This window comes from Eleginops maclovinus, chromosome 23 (assembly GCF_036324505.1).
Source record: "Eleginops maclovinus isolate JMC-PN-2008 ecotype Puerto Natales chromosome 23, JC_Emac_rtc_rv5, whole genome shotgun sequence".
In the NCBI taxonomy this organism is placed as follows: domain Eukaryota; kingdom Metazoa; phylum Chordata; class Actinopteri; order Perciformes; family Eleginopidae; genus Eleginops; species Eleginops maclovinus.
The window spans coordinates 10,593,739-10,614,788 of NC_086371.1; the positions used below are offsets into that span (position 1 = coordinate 10,593,739).

The 21,050-nt window shown below is 41.9% G+C and overlaps 1 protein-coding gene across 6 annotated transcripts in view; it reads right to left on the reverse strand.

Moving 5' to 3' along the window:
• Positions 1-20,336, reverse strand: part of atp11c (ATPase phospholipid transporting 11C) — a 40,558-nt gene extending 20,222 nt beyond the window's left edge. For 5 of the 6 annotated variants that reach the window (XM_063876389.1, XM_063876388.1, XM_063876386.1 and 2 more), the window contains exons 1-3: positions 19,828-20,336; positions 5,404-5,523; positions 3,951-4,040 (exon numbers count right to left, since the gene is read on the reverse strand). In XM_063876389.1, the coding sequence (XP_063732459.1) occupies positions 3,951-4,040; positions 5,404-5,523; positions 19,828-19,854 (237 nt within the window). In that variant the 5' untranslated portion in view covers positions 19,855-20,336. The remainder of the gene's footprint in view (positions 1-3,950; positions 4,041-5,403; positions 5,524-19,827) is intronic. The other variant, XM_063876390.1, reaches the window with a different exon arrangement.
• Positions 20,337-21,050: the final 714 nt, after the last annotated feature.

Sequence of the window (21,050 nt, forward strand, 5' to 3'; positions counted from 1 at the left end):
TAATCGCGGTCAGACATGAACACACAGTCGCATTCTGCACCCACACCTACCCATGAAAACACACACATAGAAAGAGCAAGGGCAGAGAGCTGCCAGCCCACCTAAACTTCATTGTGATTAAAATTAACTGTAGGATTAATCAATTACAGGGCAGAGAGGGACTAGTGCACATAGACTATTACGAGCAGTGCAGATTTAGAGGGGAGCCTGCATTATATTTGTAGTGGTTGGCGATTCCAGTGAGAAAGAAGCAAACGTAAGGATTCTGCCGCAGCAGCCTCAGGTGAAGAGAGCCAGGGGTGAGGGGGCTCAATGCTTCAAAAGAACGCTGCTGTACATGAGGATGTGATGGGGCTCTGGGTTAAAGACGCATTACACCTTGTGCATTGCTATAGGCTAAGAAGCTAGCGGATTATTGGATCTCAGTATCCTATTGTTCTGTTATTCCCCCACTGTTTGTCTTGACCAGATCCTCAAAGGGAAACACTTCCCATGGATGTGATGGATATTGTAAAAAGGTCATGAAGAACTTTATTTTTGCCTATTCCCATGACAAAATGAAATGTTGGCTGATTACAGAAACCAAAAAAAGAAGCTGCAGGAAGGACCGAGGACAGCATGTCCCTCTGATGCTGCAGCCAGATGGCAAAACTTGACAGAGTGTGGCCACAGTACAGAGAGAATGCTTTACAGAGCCAACTTTGAGCATAAATGTTGCTTGATTTATAATTTCTATGACAATTACAACTGTTCAAACGAGAACTATAAAAAGAGCTAAATGAAAGCGGCCATAACAGTTATTCTATAAAAAGCTCTTTCATGAATCTCACACTAAAATAGTGCGAAGGACACTTGACAACTTTACAGACAGACAAGGACAGCCATCTATTTTGTGAGGGTGAAAACTGCCCTTTGATGCTTCAATGGAATCGTTATTGAAAATACTGCAGCCTGAGAAAAAAAAAAAATACTACACAAAACCTCCAGCTACTGAACTTCTGCCAAACAACACACTGTTCTCCCAGAGCTCGTCCTTCAGAGTTTCTCAGTGCTGATTCACAACAACCCCACCAAACTTCCAGATGGCCAAATACCTTTCCTCCTATGCACCAAAAAGCAAAGCCAAAACATCTGAGCGGTAGGATTGAACTGTGTGCTGATGTGCTGCTGTGATACTGGAGCTGCACAGTGGAGCAGCACGAAGCCCTTCATCTGAGCCCAGAAGTGTGTCAGAGTGAGCGACCGACATTGGGTCCCCAGGGTCCCAGGGCGGCGCTGTGGGCCCCTCGCGTCCTCCTACCCCTTTTCCCTTTCGTTCCCCCTCACTCCTTTTCTCCCCTCCTCTCTCATCACCATTTCTCTGACTCTCTCACTGCGCTCTATTCCCATTCAATCAAATTCAAGCAAAGACGTACAGGGCTATTTATAGCGGAGTGGTGCTTTTTTATCAGCCTGTGTCTATTTGCGGCACTCAGATGTAGAGAGGGCTTCCTGGCTGCTGACGTCAGCAGTGCAGCGCTGCAGAGAGATGGGTGGAATGAGAGAGAGAAAAGAGAGCAAGGACGACAGAAAGAAAGAGACTAAATGACAAAGGCAGAGACAAAAGGAGGGTCGGACAGGAGGATGCATGACATTGTATTGTTGGTAAAGCATTTGCATAAAGCAAGTGAGAAAGATATGTGAGGTTTTTTTCTGTCTGCGAGATGCAAGCGTAAAATGAGTGCACACGGGGTCTGTGTACCTGTTTCTCTCTCATCCTTTCTGTCTGATATAATAGCAGGCTGCATGGGAAAAACTGAGTGGTTGGGATAAGGAGCCCCTCAAGAGAGGCTGGATTAGTGGAGAAACGCCAACCACGCTGCAGCTTGGGTAAACACCGTCAGCAAACCCAGGACACCCACTGAGTCATACATTAACACTCACAATCACATACACGATGCTTTCACAAACACACACTGCACACACTGATAATCCTTGTGTGTTTGTGGGAGTGATGCAAATGTGCTTGGTATTTCACTCCCACATAAGTGTTCTTCTGCATTAGCTCATGATCATTTCATACACTAGCTCACAACTGTCCAAAATGTATCACCTTTAGCTCACGATAATGAAGAGTTAGACCAGAAAAACTAAGAATAAGGCAGTCAAGTGTAAATACAGATGGCAACAAAGCCCGGAGGAGAAAACAAACACAGAAATTGATCTTTTATTGACGTAAGGATGATGGAATTACTTTGCGACAGCAGATTTTTCCCACTTTAGTACACTGTTGTGCTTCTGGGAGCAGTCACTCTGTGAGCTCATTCAGTCAGTATACGACGAGATAGAGCACATCCCTGCTGAGTAGGCCCAACAGCAGCACCTGTTTACACTAGAGGGCTGTTTGCAGCCATAGTTTAGGTTACTGCTAAAAGCAGAGAGGTTAGTTTCCATCTCCATGGATCAGAAAAGAAAACAGAGAAAGAAAGAGATGATAGAAGAGCTGGTGCAGATGCAAGCAATACATCATTTTTGTTTCTCTCCTCCTTCAATCAACAGTCAGACCCCAAAGAGGAGAGGTCACTTAAGAGCACGAAGCAGGGGAATACGGATGCCAGTCAAAGCATTTTAGTCAGCACTGTTGGCCAACTCACAGTTTCCACTTATGAGGAAAGGGCAGCACGTAGGAAACACAACGCAATCTAACAATGACAGACATAAAACGACGATGAACATTAAAATAAAACAACCTCAAATACAGATGAAGTCTTTGTACCCTGTAACCTAATGCTAGGGAAACTGCATATTGACATGTTAGATAAAAATACAATTTACACGCTCCTGAGTCCTGGTACTAATAGCCCATTAAACACCCATTAATTGGTTTACACATGATCTCTGAAACAACGAAGGCAGAGAGTGTAGGAGGTGAGCTGCCTACAGCTAAAGATAAATACTTCTTTAGAACAATATACTTATTTAGTTCAAATGTATCTCGAATCCAACTAGATGTGATTAATACATTGTCACTAGTGGTGGGCGATACGGCAAAACTGTATTTATTACGTTAAATGTCATTTTATACAAGTTACCTTATACACTGCCTGGCCAAAAAATGTGTGCCATTACATATGCCCGTGCCATCAGGGAAGAAAAAATCCATTGATGGAATAACCTGGTCATTCAGTATATTCAGGTAGTCAGCTGACCTCATTCTTTGGGCACATAACATTGCTGAACCTAGACTAGACCAATTGCAGCAACCCCAGATCATAGCACTGCCCCCCAAAGGCTTGTGACCTTTTTTTTCGCCGGGCAGTGTATGTCAAGATATAGTGAGGTTCTGTGGTAGAAAACCAATTAAGAAATGGGTTAAAATACACATATCATACTTTAGCACATTTGATAATTAGCTTCTTTTTTGCCTCACATTCCTCTAAGACTCCTTCTTTAACAAATACATTTTCTTAAAAGGCAATACTTACAGTATAAGACAGTAGAATTGCTGTCAAAATGTCAAACCATCTGTGGCACGCTAGTCAAAGACTTAATCTGTTAACTTTTTTAATTTAAAAGTCTCACTCACACATTGCTCAAGCCTTAAGGGAAGCTATAGCAGTTTGAAAACCTGCTATGATTGCACACACATTGTAAATTAGAGTTGACATTTAAAATCTCTTTCACACCTGCCATGCCCACATGCAAATGTCTCACTCTTTTTCACACAACGGGGAATGCACATCATGCAGGTCAGAACACAGGAACTGAAGTTGGATGAGCCACAATAACCCGTTGAGATTAACAGACTGAAACCCGCTTCACAGCGCGGTCTGAAAAGGCATCAGAAATCGGCCTCGCCACGCAATTTGTTAAACGACATCACAGACACAGCAGTCATTCGGTGAGCTGTTATTAAACAAAGACAAACAGACTCTCATCTTTGTTTGGGTTGACACAGCGCCTGTCCTTACCTGCACCAAGAAGATGATAAGGAAGTAGAAATTGGCAATTCTTCTAAACTGTTCAAACAGGTTCTTTGGTAGGAAGTTCCAAACGGTATACTGCAGGAGGAAATGAGGAAACAAGTAAGTTACAGTTAACAAAGATGTATTGCTGTTTGTGGATCGCCCTTTTCTGTATATTTTTGCCATTCAGGCACAATGTTTTTTTAGCAGAACTTAGGGAGGTTAAAGAAAACATTGGCAAGTGGAGAGAGATTAGAGGCACTCAATATTCACAGACTCTTGGATATGTGTGCTATGTCTGAGCTGGGGAAAGGGAAGAGGAAAGGCAACTTCAATATCTTTTAGTCTCTGTTCTTTGTACTGCCTGGGGAGACGGCCCCTGGGGGACCACAGGTGTTCCATTGATTCAAATTAGCGATTTATCTCCTTAATTTGGCTGCCCTTGAATGCAGAGCCAATGAACTTATCAGGTTTGTAATCGTTTCTGGGGGTTTTGTTCTTTTTTAAGTGGCCATGACTGCTGATACTATCGGGGCTGAAGCAACTCTTTTATCTGCTTAAATTCCCGAGAGACGGCTCAACAATACCGTGCTGGTCTTTGGAGCCACACAACAAAGTACTGGTGTGAAAACACAACTACAGGCACGCTCACATGCAAGGAAACATCACCGAGGAACTGTTTATGAAGGGGAACGTCTGCGTGGGGATAGTGTTGAAATGCAGCGGCAGCAGAATGGCCCATTTCATTTTGCCAGAGAGAAAAGCGAGTGGAAGTAATGAGAAAAGGGGGATGGCAGCAGCACAGTGTGGTGGTGCAGTAGTAGCAAAGAGAGCAGGAGATGAGAGGCGGAGATTGGTCATTGCCGAGTGCAAAAGCAACAGGATGATGGAGCGCAGAGGCATGGAGGAGCATAAACACTACAGCCAGGGTAATTAAAGGCTGTTTACCCTGACATACTGGCAGTAGCCGATTGATTGGCCCGTCCTCACTGGGACCCTCTGCACCACTATAAATCTCATCCCGTCTTACTCTCAAACCGCTTCCTTCTCCTCATCACTTTCCCCCTTCATATCCATAAACAAGCCGGCCAAGTACCTGCGCGAACCTGCCACTGACACACGTCTGATTTGGGTGAGGAGGAAGGGTGTGTAGTCTGTCAGAGCCTGGGGGGGGGTCAAATTGCTCACCCTGCCAGTACATTAATGGCAGCAGACAGACAAATAATCACCTTCCCTTAGGTGCGAAGAAAAGCATGTGGAGAGGCAGTGGGAGGAGTAATAAGCAAGGGAAGACACAGGAATGCTCAAGAGTTCATTCCAAGTATTAGATAAGAGGGGGGGGGATGCCAGAAGGCAGGGGAAACACGATGAGCTGGAAAACAAACAGATGTTTATGAATGCTGTATTGGTGTTTGGCCAGACTGGAGCCAAGTCGTGTGCGTGTGATTCGGTCTCTTACCTTGGAGGACACAATCCTGTTATCACAGAACTTGGTTGGAATGAAAGCGTCATTGTTAGACGATGACCGATGACCAACGCAGATAGTCCTACTGTCTACTCTTCTTTCATCGCGGCCAAGCTGGAGGGCGAAGCGCCGGAGGGAGGTGGAGATGGGATGAGATCAAGATAAAAAGAGAAAGAAAAGACAGTTAGTAATCTACGACTTTTCACTTAAAGAGAGATTAGACATCGAATGAGCTCAGGAAATCTAACCAAAAATATGAAATGCTTTTTATACAATAAGTAAGGGATCATGTGGAGCGAGGCGGACATTATGGGGAAAAGAACACCTGACAGGCCGATAAGGGAGATCCTGATCCGCTTATTACACTGCCAGATACAAAAACTAACGAATCGACTCCCAATATTAATTGGAATTATTTTATTGACTCAAAAATGATCGTATTTCTTCCGCTAAGAAAAAAAACTCAGTTCGACGGCGCACCAACGGCTGGAACTGCGACAACAACAACAACAACAACAACCACAACAACAACTTTACGGCAGCACTGATCGTTTTCTGTAACTGTTCAACTCTGTTCACAGTTTCTGTGCAGAGTTCCTGTTATTCACTTCCTGTCCAGCGCTCCGTATTTTAACATCTTTTCCTTCCTCTTTCTTGATCCTCCGTAAAAACGATGAATAAATCTTTGACAGCGGTCTGTACTACTGGATTAACAACGTGTCACATGTTCTGAATTGACCAATCAGAATCGAGTATTCAACCAAACCATGTAATAACAAGAAATAGCTGAAGGTCAGCCAAAATGTCACCTGTTATCTGTAGCATGGGGGAAGTAGAATTAATCAATTAAAACAATGTTTTATGGACGGTTAATTCAGGTATAGCAAATCCACAATGATCCCAAAGGATTAACTGTAGCCATAGAAAGTATGCAGGCTGTTGAGACCCAAATTCCACTCGTAGGTAAAAAAACTAAACAGTGGAATATCTACTCTGGTGCAGAAAGTTAAAATACTTTAAAGTCATCTACTCTTGAGCACAAGCCAATAGCGCTGACAAGGGACATATATAGGTAAGAAATGGCTCAACAGGCCAAAATGGTGATTGTGCGAGGTCTATAACTTAATTTGTTCTCTCCGAGGTGTTTACTCATCGATGAAAAACGAGTCATAAATGCAGGTAGCCAGGAGAAAAATGCAGTGCTCAGATTTATGGGTTGAGCTGCCTTGTCGTAAAGCACATGGCAGGGTGATATGTGTACGCATAACACACACCTCACACACCTCATACACACACACACACACACACACACACACACACACACACACACACACACACACACAAACACACAGAGGCCTGACCGAAGAAAGACTTCAGGGACCAGGTCAGGAGCCAAAGACAGACAGGACTCTCCTCGACATGAAGTGGCCAGGGCATTCCTCGTCCATAAAAGGCAGGTAGGGTGAATCACGGAGCATGGCAGAGGAGCCAGGTCGCTGTGTTAACTTCTTCAATCTCCTTCTGTAAATATCACAAATGATATTACAGATGATTGCCAAAAAAGGAGCTAGTCAGGTAGGACTATTTCCTTCTTGACGATACCAATACTCATCCAGTGTATCATATTACTGCATCATTATCATTAGGACCCTCCATCATTAAATATGATTTTAAATGAATTCCAACTTGGCACAAACAAAAAGTTTCTATGCTGGGGAGGGCAGCCCAGAAAATGTGGCCTGTACTGTTCCCTCAATGGCCCTGATTTCTATTCCTGACATCCCACACACAAGGAATCCTTAAGGCTCTGCTTGGACAGCCAAGCAAGGCTGGAGAATCGTGATAGCAACAACGCCAGCATACTGGAACACCCAGAGCTCCATCTTCTTTCTTATCGTCAAGCATGTGCCTTATCTCATCATGCATGAACGCCATTCCCACCTTTTCCAAGTGAAAACTGACAGCCAATAAACATCTGTAAGCACTTACAGAGATAAACTTTTGACCGGTAATACAAATTAAGTGATATATACTTTTTTCTGTATGCGTCTGCCTTTAATTATTGCTCTTATCTTATAATAAATATCCGGGCGTCATATTAAAAATCTTTACTTTCAACCAGAGAGAAAGTAGATCAATATTTATTTTGTTGGTGGAGTTAGAGATAGAGAGAACACACCTAACACGTTTTGTAATGAGCTTGTATACCAAAAAACAAGCTTCATCTTGTAATGTGCCATACGACAAAGTACCCTGGGAAAATGACACATGCCTACCACTGAATCCTTTCAGTCTGTGAGCCTTTTTTCCCATCAGCAAATTCATGCATGCTAAGTAAGGACCCTGGGTTTTAGAGAAGTGAATTTATAATACAAATACATTCATAAAAAAGGCAATATTTCAAATTGTGTAAGACCAATAGGAATCAGAAAGAAGTTGCATGTTGCAAGTGACCTTTGCTTTTCTCTGACAGTCAAAAACATCAGCACGACCAGCGCTGCAAACCTGGCTCATATGTTCTGTTTTTGTAAATTAAAATTCTTTCTGAAATTTGAGAAGGTAAAATATGCATATGATGGTTGTTCTTAAAAAACACAAAATGGATGAAGATCATTGTCTCAAGTGTGACTATGATTGTGCCTTCAATACAAAAATATTGAAAAAAAACCCTACCCCCACCCTTTCTAAAAATGTTGTTGTGTTCTCGGCTCTAGTACAAGTTGTGCAACTATTACTGGGCCTGTAAATTATTAGGGTTATGCAAGCAGGTGATCTGCTTCATCTAACACAAAAGCCGGCAACATGTGGGTTGAGGGGACAAATTACCATGAACATCTGATCCCAGACAAGCACCAGGGAACGTGTGAATTACCGCCACCTGGACAGCAAGCTGGGCAAAGTCTGTTTCTGACAAAGAGGTTAGATCAGAGAATAGCCTGGAACACTTTGAATCCTAATGTGTGCATGTGGAGAAAAAACAAGCATAGAAAAAATTCTGTTCATGCAAACATTTTCAATTCTTCACTGTCATACAACACCAAGTAAGGGTAATATTTGCTATCGTGTCTTGAGCCCAGAATAGGGAAGTGCGCGTGCAGGCTTACATAATATAATGTTCCCTTTTGCATGAGCAGCCATGTTCACAACCCAGTATGACTGTCAAATCTACCAACATCTCACCGCTGAGCGCACACTGACACTCTTTCAGCAGGACCGGACGGACCTGGCAGCCAGAGGATGAAAAGAGCGAGTGGGAGGAAGAAAGAGTGTGAGAAAAAGGGAAGTACAGCATCCAAGGACACGAACACATCCAGGTTTTCTTTATCAAACAACAACCACCCCTCAGGAGAAGCAGTAAGCCAAGAACACCCCCATAGACTACTTTGTTCATTTATCTGAATCAGATGCAGCCTTTCCGTCAGTTATGCTACCACCAGCAAAAACGCTACAAATATACTTGCAACATTCCCGATATGCAACACAGCAAAGGACTCATTTATGACATTAGGTTACAATGTAGGTCCAGAAAAAAAGGAACCATGTACAAAGGGCTGCGCATGCAAAAGATAAAATGCAAGTAAGGAAGAATTTACAAAACAAATTGAGTCATTGGACCCGCAAAGGGCTCTGGCTCGTTCTTTTCAGGTCAGACAGTCAACAGTAATAGTTGGCTGGCTTCTGCTGCTGCCAATCTTTCACCTGGGCCCATCTCTTTAGGATTGATTATGCACAAGAGCAATGCTAATGCAGTTTCAAGGTCGTAGGCCTCTCAGATAAACAAACACTATAGCAACAGGGCTGCAATAGCCTACCAACGAGCGCTCCGGAATTGGAGATTATTCTCCAGAAGAAACGTTGGCACCTACACACAGACATAATTCTTGCTGAAAATGAATTTCTATGTAAAATGAATAAGTAGTCCATGCCCTGGGGTCCTAAAGATACAAAAATAATTATTGAATGGCCATTTATTTAGTGGTGAATTCACTGTAGTATATAATGAGGGTCAGGACACAAGGCCCACTTCATTTTTGAGCAGTTACGTGATTGAAATGCTCATCCCGAAAACAGTGAGCTCAAGGCCAAACAAGAAATGCAAATGTAGGGAAAAATAGAATTGATTGCATTATCTATACCTCATTGTCAAAGGTCAAACAAAGCCATTCAATGCCAATGGTGTTAGCGAGTAAAGCAAAAATAGCCACGAGTCAACAGCCAGCTAGTCAACAGCAAGCAGCAGATTCATCCTCAACGAAAAAGCTTCAGGAGGTGGAGATCAATATAGTAAACGTCCAATGCTCAGATGAGCTGAGACGTAATCGCTTACTCAGGAATAAATGGCGCATTAGAGAATTGTGTGTTTACATTAAATGATGCTCGAAGCTAAATTGTGCTCCAATTGTGAAACAACAACAGGAGTGGGCTGAGAAGAGGGTTCCTAACAGAGACGAGGGAGAAAACAAAACTGCATTCAGCTACTGCCAAACTCCCAATCATGACTCGGGTCTGATGACAGTGCGTCCTGTCACACCATCTTACTATTCAGTGACCATGGCGCTTTGTCACAATCTGCATGCTGTTAGTTGATTAGACACACTGGGTAACCAGGAGAGTACAAGCCCATGAACACAGAATTACAGCCCATAACAATGGTAACTGTCTGAAAGCAACATCTCTTTCAATCATTCCTTTATATAATGTTTGATTTGGATTGATTTAACTGTGGTCATACTGCATCTAGTATGTAGTAAATCCTTTAAACATGTTATAGAGGCGAACAAACAAACATTAGTGCATTAATTTGCAATAGATTTTAGGTGTTTGTAGATTTGTAAACGCGTGTAAATATATCAAATGATGTTTTATTTTAGTTTGCAAACCTATCAATACCCCTGTGTAATGAGTAATCTGAGTAATCCAAGTGTGTTATCCACTTTGTCAGATATAATCTAAGTATAGAGCAATGGAACTTCTATTTAAAATCAACCATAGATTACATATTACCCCAGTAAAACGCAACATAATGAACCCAGATTTATCAAAGTTAGTAAGTGCAAAATAATAGAAGGCACATATGTTTTCTGTTTATTAGAATGTCTATATATTTAGACATTTCAAAAAGAGGTTCTTAAAGTAATTAATGACATAATTGGTAAAACAATAAACATCTACATCATGCATTTAAGTGATAGATAATCCCCTCAAAACCTATAAAAAATCCTCCTCTTTTGTGCTAGAATGCTAGTGCATTTCATGCCTCTTGAAGCCCTCAGCTTTTATTTAAAAGATTAATATTTTCAGTGTTATAAAGTTTGGACTTTTCTACTTATTTAGGACCTGAGTTCCTACGGACAATAACAGCATGGGCTCTGTGTGAGGCAATGAACTTGAGACTTATTTTCAAGATTATTCCGTTACTCATTTAGTGTAAGAAATGTCAGACAATGGTGAAAGAAGGTCAGTATAATTCTTCAGAGCCCAAAGAGAAATCTTAACATTGTTAAAAGTGTGCAATTCCAAAACTTTTGAGCACATTTTTGGAGTTGATACTTCTTATATTTGCTGTAAAATGGCCCCAACAATGTATCAATTATCAAAATAGTTCTAAGAATTGTTTCTGTTCCCAAAAGAAACTACAACCACCGAATCAGAGGAAGTCAGAGTGTGAGGAAACCCCGGCTGTATCGAGCCTCCTGTTAGGATTACTCACACAATTCAGGCCATAAGACCCCAATCAACCAATATCACCACTCATCCAAGAGGCATGTTGCACAGCTCACCCTGGGACAGTCCCTTGAATTTTTTCCTTCCTTCCAATTGGTCACATATTACCCTCGGGTTACACCATCATGTGACTCCCAAATGCAAGTCCAACAAGAAAAAAAAACACCTTCCAGTTTCCTTCAAAGTAACCAAAGCATGGCAGCAAACACGTGTATCTCCAGACTCAGAGCATTTGGTGTCAAGCAAGTCAAACTGACAATCATCTCTAAGCCAGCAGCAGATAGAAATGCTACCAAGATGCAAAAAAAGAAAAAGGCCAGTGACTGCATGTGTGACATCAGCACAGCGAGGGTTATTTACCCTGACACAAATAGATGTTGAGGTTAAAAGGAATCGTTGTTGCAACTTATTCTCACAAAAAGTGCTGAAGCAAATTGAAAGAAAGTAAGCCCATAAGAATACAGCAGGTTAAAGTCTGCTTTCGTGGTTTTGCAACTTGGGTACAGAGGATAAAAACACACAAGCTCATTGGGTACGGAATGCAGGAGCTGTGCCATTAAGCTCCTCTTAGAAAATCTACTTAAACACATTTAATGAGGTGTGAGGGAGCTGTGTGAGGAAGAGAGAGCACCGGGAACTGTGCTTCTTTATGTCCTGCATGTACTAATACAACCGCAATATCCTGAGAACAGCAGATGCATTGTTAAGTACATGAACCTAATTGACCTCAGTATCTATTACCTTGTAGTTCTATTCTGAAAAAGGAACCAAGTAGTCTTGTGTCTTTCCCAGCTGAATCAGTGCATGGTAATGGTGGGTTAAAGTGTGTGGGAGACTCAGTCCATTATCATTTTCAACAACTGCATCTTATCTATACTATCAGGCTTTATGATGCTTTCAGCTTAAGTGGATTCATCACAGGTCAACCTTATCTCCCTCTTAATGCGTTACATGTTTGCAGCTGTTCCCCTCACCACGGCACACAGGGAAAGCCGCTAGAGAAGACCTTTGACATCAGTAGGCCTGAGAGAGTATGAGAATGACTCAATGTAGGAAAGCAAATACCTAACCGCCAGTAAAGTCTTGCGAGAAATGTTGATTACAACGGTAAAAAGAGCATAACTGCAACATAAAGAGGGTGTTATGGCAGGCTGAATAGAGTTGAGTGATGAATGTTTCCATGCTAGGGGAAAGATGCATGTGTCGAGTCGATGCTGTTAGTCACTGCAGTACTCTCTCTGGCACTCGCCTCTCTTTCATTCTCTTTCCTTGTATTCTTTTAGCAAGCCCACTCTGTCTCACTAATTGTAACTCTTTCAGATTTGATTACACATCCAAGTGCTCATTGCCTACGCTGCAGAGGAATTACACAGGCTGAATAATCTCTTTTGAAGAAAATATAGACACATTATTGTCAACATTCAGTTTGTCACTACAGTGACTTTAGAAAGCAATGACCTCTTTGTGGCATTTCCTGTGCAACAAACGTTCCAAATAAAGCTGTTTCACACTGGCTAATTGTGTAATTTCAGCACAAAGCTCTTATGTTTTATGAAAAGCAGATACTCAAGAATGATATTCAATAGATCTGTAACCACAGACATCTCATTTGGTATAATTCAACCAGCGTATTCCATACTCCAGGACTAAAGTATCACAGGAAAATCTACATTACATAACAGGTTCAGGTTCTTTATTTGTACTCGTAGGTAGACTTAGTTTGCAGATAAAAAGACAAGGGATCTATCCTGACACACTCAAAAACAGACAAAACACACATCTCCAATTAAAGGACTAAAAACAGTACAATAAAATCTGTCAAATCTCAAAACATTTAAAAACAATAGCACTACTACATACATGGGCATTCAAAAATCATAAATAAATAAATAGGCATCTGTGTGACACTCCTCCTATTCATTTGTGCAATAGCTGCTGGGATGAAGCTGTCCTTATACCGCTTGGTTTTACTCTTTGGGACAACTAATTTCTGGCCCGAAGGATTCTGAGTGCAGAGGGTGGGAGTAATCATCTAATCCAACACATATCATATCAAGTAATAGCAGATTTTAGGTTAGAATGAGACTTTTTGGTGTCTTCTTCTCCAGCTTTAGTTTTCCTAAGATCTTAAACCCAGTTAACAGGTTGGTTTTCTGTGCTCTTAGGTGGTCAGATCAAGAAAAAGCGTATCCCTCCATAGTGAATTCAGAACTGGTGTTATCTTCACAATGGATGGACCAACACTTGGCTCATGGCACATTCTACGGAGCCCAAACCAGAGGCTACTCTGTCCTCTGTCCACTGTTTGCACAGTGATGAATGGCCCCACAGAGTAATAATAGTCCAACTTGAACTGAGGGCTGATCCTAAGGAGCTGTTGTGGATAGGCAATGGCTCATTGTTCTTCAGCGTCCCTGCAGCTGTACTAGACACAGAGAGTACTGTACTATGGGATGGTACTGGCCAACATGCCACTGTGGCCCTCAACAATGGGGTGGAGGGGAAACTCATCTAGACCTCGCACTGGGAGCTACTTCCTCATCCTTTGAGGGCATAGCAAAAACAGAGAGAGAGACAGATATTGTTCTACTACGTAAACGGTCTCTTGACAACTTTTGAAATGTGGACCATAAAAACACTTGTCTTTTTATTTTAAAATGTTCACATGATCATCACTTAACAGGCTTTTCAGTGTTTTATTTACATGACGAATGATAAAACCTTTATTCAAACCATTTATCAATACCACACACATTTTTGAACCAATGTCCAGAAAGGACAAACCCAGAGTAAAATGGTCTCTTCTCAAACACAGAAGTATTCAGTGAGACACACAAGTATTTTAAGTATTCATTTACTGAGGCTTTGATTGTGCTTAAGAGATTATATGTGACTCCAATTTCTTTAGATTGAACTTTGCCCGAAATTATTATCTTTCAGACAAGTAAGAGCCAGAGAGAATGACAAAAGCTAAAAGGAGGAAACCTCCACACGTTGTGCTTTAAGACAGGGAAAAGTGAGCACATTTAGAGCAGCAGCCTAGTCACACTTTAATCTATAATTAAAGAGAATCTTAAGTAGTGTGGCCATAAATGGAGTATGTTTTTCCCAGCCAAGTGCACATATGCTCTCTGCTCCGTTTTGTGTGTGTGTGCGACAAATCGCAAGATTCAGATACTTAGACGAAGGTTCATGATCCAGCTGCTTTTTCTCGATAGTGTAGGGGCTGTAACTTAACTAAACTGCAAAACACAATGGATTTCATCCCCACCCACCATGTCTGGCATAGAGCCATGCAATACCAACAAAAAGGCATTTAGTGTTCGTCCTACTGCTGACAAGGTTTTAAAAAATCTCCATCTCAGCTCCTGCCCTACTGATGACATTATCTTTAATAATGTACTGCGCTACGCTGACTGTAATTGCTATTTCATTAATTATCCTTAGACTCTGCATACGAGGGCAACGGCTCTAATGACAAAAATCAATGTGGTTCTTTCCTGCAGATGGCATGGTTGAATTGGGCTTGGGTTTTCTCAGCAAGCCTCGTGTCCCAGAACTGTGACCACATTACGAAGAATAGTTTCTCTCCGTGTGATGGAGCTAAACTGCCGGGGTAGATGGGAGTTTTTGGTGGAGATAATCATTGCATGCTGTTGCTTAACCAAGGTGTTCATGCGAGTGTGTGTGGGAGGGGGCTTGTTCGTATGTCTCCCAGCACTCGTTAAATCCTCACATGGACTCTGCCGTTCGTCTTCTCTTTGTGATTCCCATCATCTCAGGTGGCGATAAAATACGGGATGACAAAACATCACAGATGTTGGCGTCCCATCTCTTTCCTCCATGCTCAGACACAGAGAGTGAGACATACACAGGCAAAAAAAACCAAAAAAACATCCCCCCACACATCTCAGCATTCTCTTCACATCTCACTGCGAATGCTCTCTGGGTAATGCTAGAGCCGGAGCATGGCACAGAAAATCTCTGGATGAGCCCAAATACATATATGGATGACGAGGATGCTTTTGGAGTGCCGCTAGCATGGCGAGGATGCGTGGGTCACGAAAAGGAGGAGCGTTGTGAGGATAATTCAAAATAAATGAAGCAACCTGAATTATTTAGAGGTACAAACTGAGAATTCAACCTAGCTTTTAAAGGGAAGTGGGAAATTGCCACAAAAAGCCATCCATGGTCCCCTTGTATCCAACCTGACCTGCCCACTTCAATGTGAACCACCGAAAGACCCCGTCCATTAGGCGGAGAAAGAGATGGAGAGCTGCAAAGTGGCTACAGGTCCACCCCCTTTTCACTCCAGTTTCTCAGGTTTGAGTCACGCAGGGCTTTCCGCATCACCCCACTATATTTCATCAGCCTTCATTCCAATCCTTTTTTCCTTTTCACACTGCCTCCCCCCTCACACTAAATATATTTATTATCCTGCTGTGTGTTGCAGATGAGCTCCGTTGGCTTGGTTTCTATTATTGGGTAGAGTGCAGATGGAGAGAGGAAGGAAGAGAAAGAAATCAGAGTAAGCAATTCTGTTCGCAAGCCAATTCACGGTGCAAGACTAATGGCGGCAAAACTAAGCACAGCTCTAATCGATACACATCTCTCCTAATCAACAGAGCTGATAAATCAAACGCTCCCTTGTATGGCCTGTGGCCTTCAGATGGCACTTATAACCTAACTGCTCACCCAGGAGTGACGACTCTGTCCGAGGACTCTTGTATCTCAGTGGTTAATAAAAGCTCTTAATATGTTTCCAACAGATGATACTACCTGACGTGTGTGTACAGCCAACCTGGATACAATACAAAACACACCTTGAAGCATTGTGCAGCACATTGGGTAATGCAGCAAAACCAAAATACAGGAAATCACCAGGTCTATTTGACATTACAAAAGGGCTTATAATGATGCAAACACTTCCAGGTCAGATGAAACTTCTGTGTAGTGCCGCAGCAGGTACACAAACGTCCCCTTTTATTGCTGAACCAAACATTAGCTTCCCCTGGGACGAGTGATACTCGATAAAGTCTCTGACAGCCGCGGAAAAAATTAAGAGACCACTTCAGCATTATCATTTTCCCTTGTTTTATTATTTATAGACATGTCTTTCAGTTACATTATTTTTTAATTTTTTTATTGTATTCTATAAACTACTGACAATTTTTCGCTGTGTTGGAATTCAACAGACACTGGAATGGCTGCCATACACGTAGAGATAAAGATTTAAGAATAATTTGGTCTCTTAATGTTTTCGGGAGCTGTATATTCAACCTTGTTAATTATGTGTAGTCAGTGTGGACATATTCTGCACTCAGTTGTTTGAGTGTGTGCCTGCAGGTCTGTGTGTGTACAGGTGTGCGTGTCTCGGACTTGTGATTGCTGTGTGTTGACCTGAGAAACAGGTTTACACAGCCCTGGGGATTCCAAACACATTTGACATGCAATGTTTCAAACATACAAACCACAACATCTCCTGCAAAGTAAGGCTCTGTTTAAAGTGATCGGGTCAAGTAGAGACAGATGTGAGAGTGGCGGGATAGAGTGAGGTGAGCTGGAACAGGGCAGAAGGTTCAGAGGAAAGCCCTGTTGAAAACAGGAGTGGTGCTGAGGCAGGAGATGTTTGAGGCCGCACTACATGACAAACCACCTCAAAATGTGTATGTTGAAGCCATAATGACACAAGAAAAAAGAAGATTCTGAGCATCAAAGATGGATGTTCTATGCTATGGAATTAAATTGACTAGCCTAAATGTCAGGCGTCTCTGGAGGTCACACGCATCAAAATCCAAACCGCAGTTTAAAAAATGTAGGCTAGGATTCCTTCACCACCCTTTAATTAGGGTAAGCTACATTTTCACATGGCACTCCACCATGCTACTGAGACAAAACACAATATTTAAAACCTTCTGCAGCTCTGACCTACATATCCCCAAGAGACTCCCTTTGAAATGCAGTCCTAGTTCTTGGTGTATAGTGCTGAATGAAAAACAACATTGGCGTTTTATACTTTGTACTATACGACGTGAATTACAACAACACAACTGCTAAATTGTTTTTAAACTAATCCGTCATATTAGGGAAGGGCCACACAATAGACTATTGTTTCAGTATCAACATTACAATGTGCAGTAGTCACACAATGTTTTCTTAAGTAACGCGAGTTGATCATGCTTCAACTTTTTTTTCCTGCTTGATACAAAATGAAAACATTTTCTAAACTAAAAACTTTTATATAGAAATGATTTGATAGTGAGCAATTGCAGTTTAAGCTTTCATAGAGAAAACTTTCAGAATGTTTGTCTTTTAGAATACAGGATAGAAATACCAAGAAAGGAAGGTCATGGTGCAAAAAGCAAATCAGTTGTACAGAAAAGATGACTAACTAGTTATTGTCAACAATTGCAATGTCTGTTCTTTCCAATAGCCTATATACAAAGGTTTCATAATGTTTCATGATTAATGGCTCGGTAAATAAAATTAAAACCTCACAACTGTGAGCAATAAGTAGCCTATAGAATGCTTGCAATTTGTGCATAAAAAAGGACTGATGGTCAAAATACTTGTTTATTTTAATTGATTTAATGCCTAATTGTTTCAGCACTGATATGTATAATTGTATCCTTATCAAGTAAAAGCAACTCCGTTACTGTCAGCACCTGTCGAGCTTCACTGTACTTCATTACTGACTGAACAGAAGGATATTTGCTACAGCACTACAACAGAGTCAAAACTTCACACGTGTGATTTCAACCGAGTAAGAGAGTAGGAGGAGGCCTTCTGGTTACCATGGTGCAGAAAAAAGATACTGTGGTGCTGCCTGGGTGATGCTGTGTTCATGTTTCAGTGCTGTTCTCCATGCAGTCAACGCAGGGTCTCCCACAATGAATACTATCACATTTCCGCCAGGCTCCACCTCTCACGGATCATACTGCTGCCTTCAAGGGCTCGAGCGAAACATCAAAGGCAACTGTGATTTTGCATTCCTGTCAGAGCATTACAACCTCTGGAGCTTCCCCTCCCACGATGAAAAGCCCAGCCCCACTTGCTCCCACAGCCATCTTTAATGATTTTCCAAAGACACAGTCAGGGTTTAATGGCACAGTGCATCATAGTGGGAGAGTCAAGTGAGACATAAGAAGCCTCCTCACTGCCTTTTGGTATGAGCAGTCACATTCTCTATCTGTTCTCCCTCTTCATGATGCACATGTACCCCCCGTGGGCAAGGAGAGGTGGTGTGAATCAGGAGGCAGAGCCGGAGCTTCAGATAACAGCACTGTGTGCATCAATGACAGTGTGGCTGGCTGCCTTGCACAAAATATTATTTACAGCTCACACTGAAGAGAAATTACAGCAGCAATCCTCTCCAGAAGGAGGAAAATCAGCTGACCTGGCAACACTTAGAGGAAGGCCAGAAGGAGGGTCAGGCACTATAATTATTATATTGCTTCCCCTTATTCACTGTCGGTATCTATACTGCTCACATAGCCTGTCGGGGATTCAACCCACTGATGACAACAGGTTACTGGTGCATAAGAAGAAGATAAAGAGGCAGTAAAGCCTGTTTAGCATTTATAAACCTGGCCTGGCGTAAGCTTACTCCACTTGCAGCTATAGCACACTCATGGCTTATTAACATATGAAAAAGCCAGTGACACCAATGGATGAACTTTAAAAAGGGTAAGCATTAAATTGACCAATCGTGAAATATGATGTCAAAGCAGTTCATGTTGGCAAAATACCAACTCTGAAATTGAACAAATGGAGCACAGAGGGCTGATTATTGATTTTTCTTTTTAAGCTTGTCCGGGCAGTGTTCTAAAACCCAAATATATTCTATAAAACAATATATAAAAACACAATAAAGCAGCAAGTCCTCACATTTTAAAGCTAACACTAAGGATGTACTTAGTATTTTTGGCTGACTTAATGGCTGAAATAATGTAATTGATTATCAAATAATGCAATAATCAATGAACTGTCTCATTGTTTCAACACTAGTGTTAACCATTCATGCTACAGAGGGGGAGATATGCCTTTCGATGCAGGTCTTTGTGACTTTAAATCGAGTGCATATTTTTAGCTTTTTGGACCCCAGAGAAAGCAGTCCATGTCTCTGGAGACAGAGAAAAAGAGCTTTAAATCCAGGGCTGTTTTATATAGAGGTGAGCATCGCTGTACAATTGATAATATGGTTGTTAAGAAGGGGAGTTTACATGTTGACATGTCAGAAAACAATTCAAGTGTGTGACCTGAAAGCGTAGTTAAATGACAGTGAGTTTCGCTAACATGAACGGGCATCTGTCGTGACTTCCTGGCTGGCACAGAACTTACCTAGCAGCGAGCTAACACTAACACATGATGTGAGACAACAGCTGTTTCTTGTTGCCAGGCAGTGTGGCGTAACAGTTTGTTGTTAGTTTCACAAGATATTCCAGTTAAATGGGAAGAGGAAATGCCAGTCCAAATTGTTGGAGGGCAGAATCAATGCAGTTAAACGCTAGCAGGAGCAGCAGGATGTCACAGGCTAACTGTGTGTGTGTGTGTGTGTGTGTGTGTGTGTGTGTGTGTGTGTGTGTGTGTGTGTGTGTGTGTGTGTGTGTGTGTGTGTGTGTGTGTGTGTGTGTGTGTGTGTGTGTGTGTGTGTGAGTGTGTGTGAGTGTGAGGTGTGATGCAAGGCACACATACCCATCGATTCAGTCTTCTCCGTAGCATCTTCCTGTGTGTGTCTCCTCTGATATCTGGTGAACTCTTCTGATAAAACAGAAGCCTCCGGGCTCAGCTTCTCCTGGGAATAACTTTACATGTATGTTAGTTAACCTGCTAGCTCCTTGGCTATCTATTCTCTACTCTAACGTTAGTTCTAGCTATATGAAATGCCGCAGCGACGCTACATCGTTTCCATTTTGTTTGATTTCGGTATCTTCGCACCATTCGCATTCTCTCCCCTTGAATATTTTCCGCGTTGCGGTGTACTAGTAGCGCTTCGCTTTGCTCAAGGCTGAAGCAGTCCCTGACATTTCTCTCTGTGCCCTGTTGCTTAGACTCCTAAAAATCATTTGTAGTTCACGGCTCTGCCTACCCGTTCACTCGAAAACTGCCAGGCACCCCGAAAACTAACTTCTGTCTTCTATCCCTGTGCACAGGTCGCCTCCCTGTCAAACATTTTCATACTCCAGCAGCAACCCAGCGGCAAACGTTCCCACGTTCACAAGCTCCACCCGGGGAAGGTGCGGCGAGTTTAGCTCGCAATGTGTTCTGGGAAATGTGGTCTGAATGTGAACTACAATTTGTTTTACTTTCCTGCATGTGCTGTAGAAAAGAAAAGGCAGTTTGTGATTGCATTTTAGATTATGATTCAACAAAGATCCTTATGCAGTTGTTGCTTTTTCAGAATCCTCCTGCAAAAGTAATAACATGAAGTGTTTACAGTAGGCCCTATGCCCAAATGTTATTTGCAGGCCTTAAACTAGGTGCTCTGAAAATGGGTAAATAATGTAGCTAATTAGAAATAATAATTGATTGTGATTTAAACGGTCTTGATTTGAAAATTATTAGCATCTAGGAGAGGGTTTTTGTGCTTTCAGGTTCGACAGCTTACAGATGGCCTCTTTCTTGTTTCTAAGGCCAGCTTAATAAAAAGCAAATAACCTTTAAGGTAATCAGTAAAAAGCATATTTTTAAAAGATCATTACTTAAATGTAATTTAATGTAAATTCGAATAGGGATTTAAAAAAAAACAATGATCTTGATTTATGAGCTCTAACATCAAATGGCCCATCCCCTCTTATTACGTTGGACTTTAATCAGCCGACCAGACGAATAGGGAATAAGCTTGGGCTCTGCATTTTGGAGTGTTAGTCAGAGTTAAGGCTGTTAAGTATGTGGAATTGAAGGTTACTAGCTTGGTC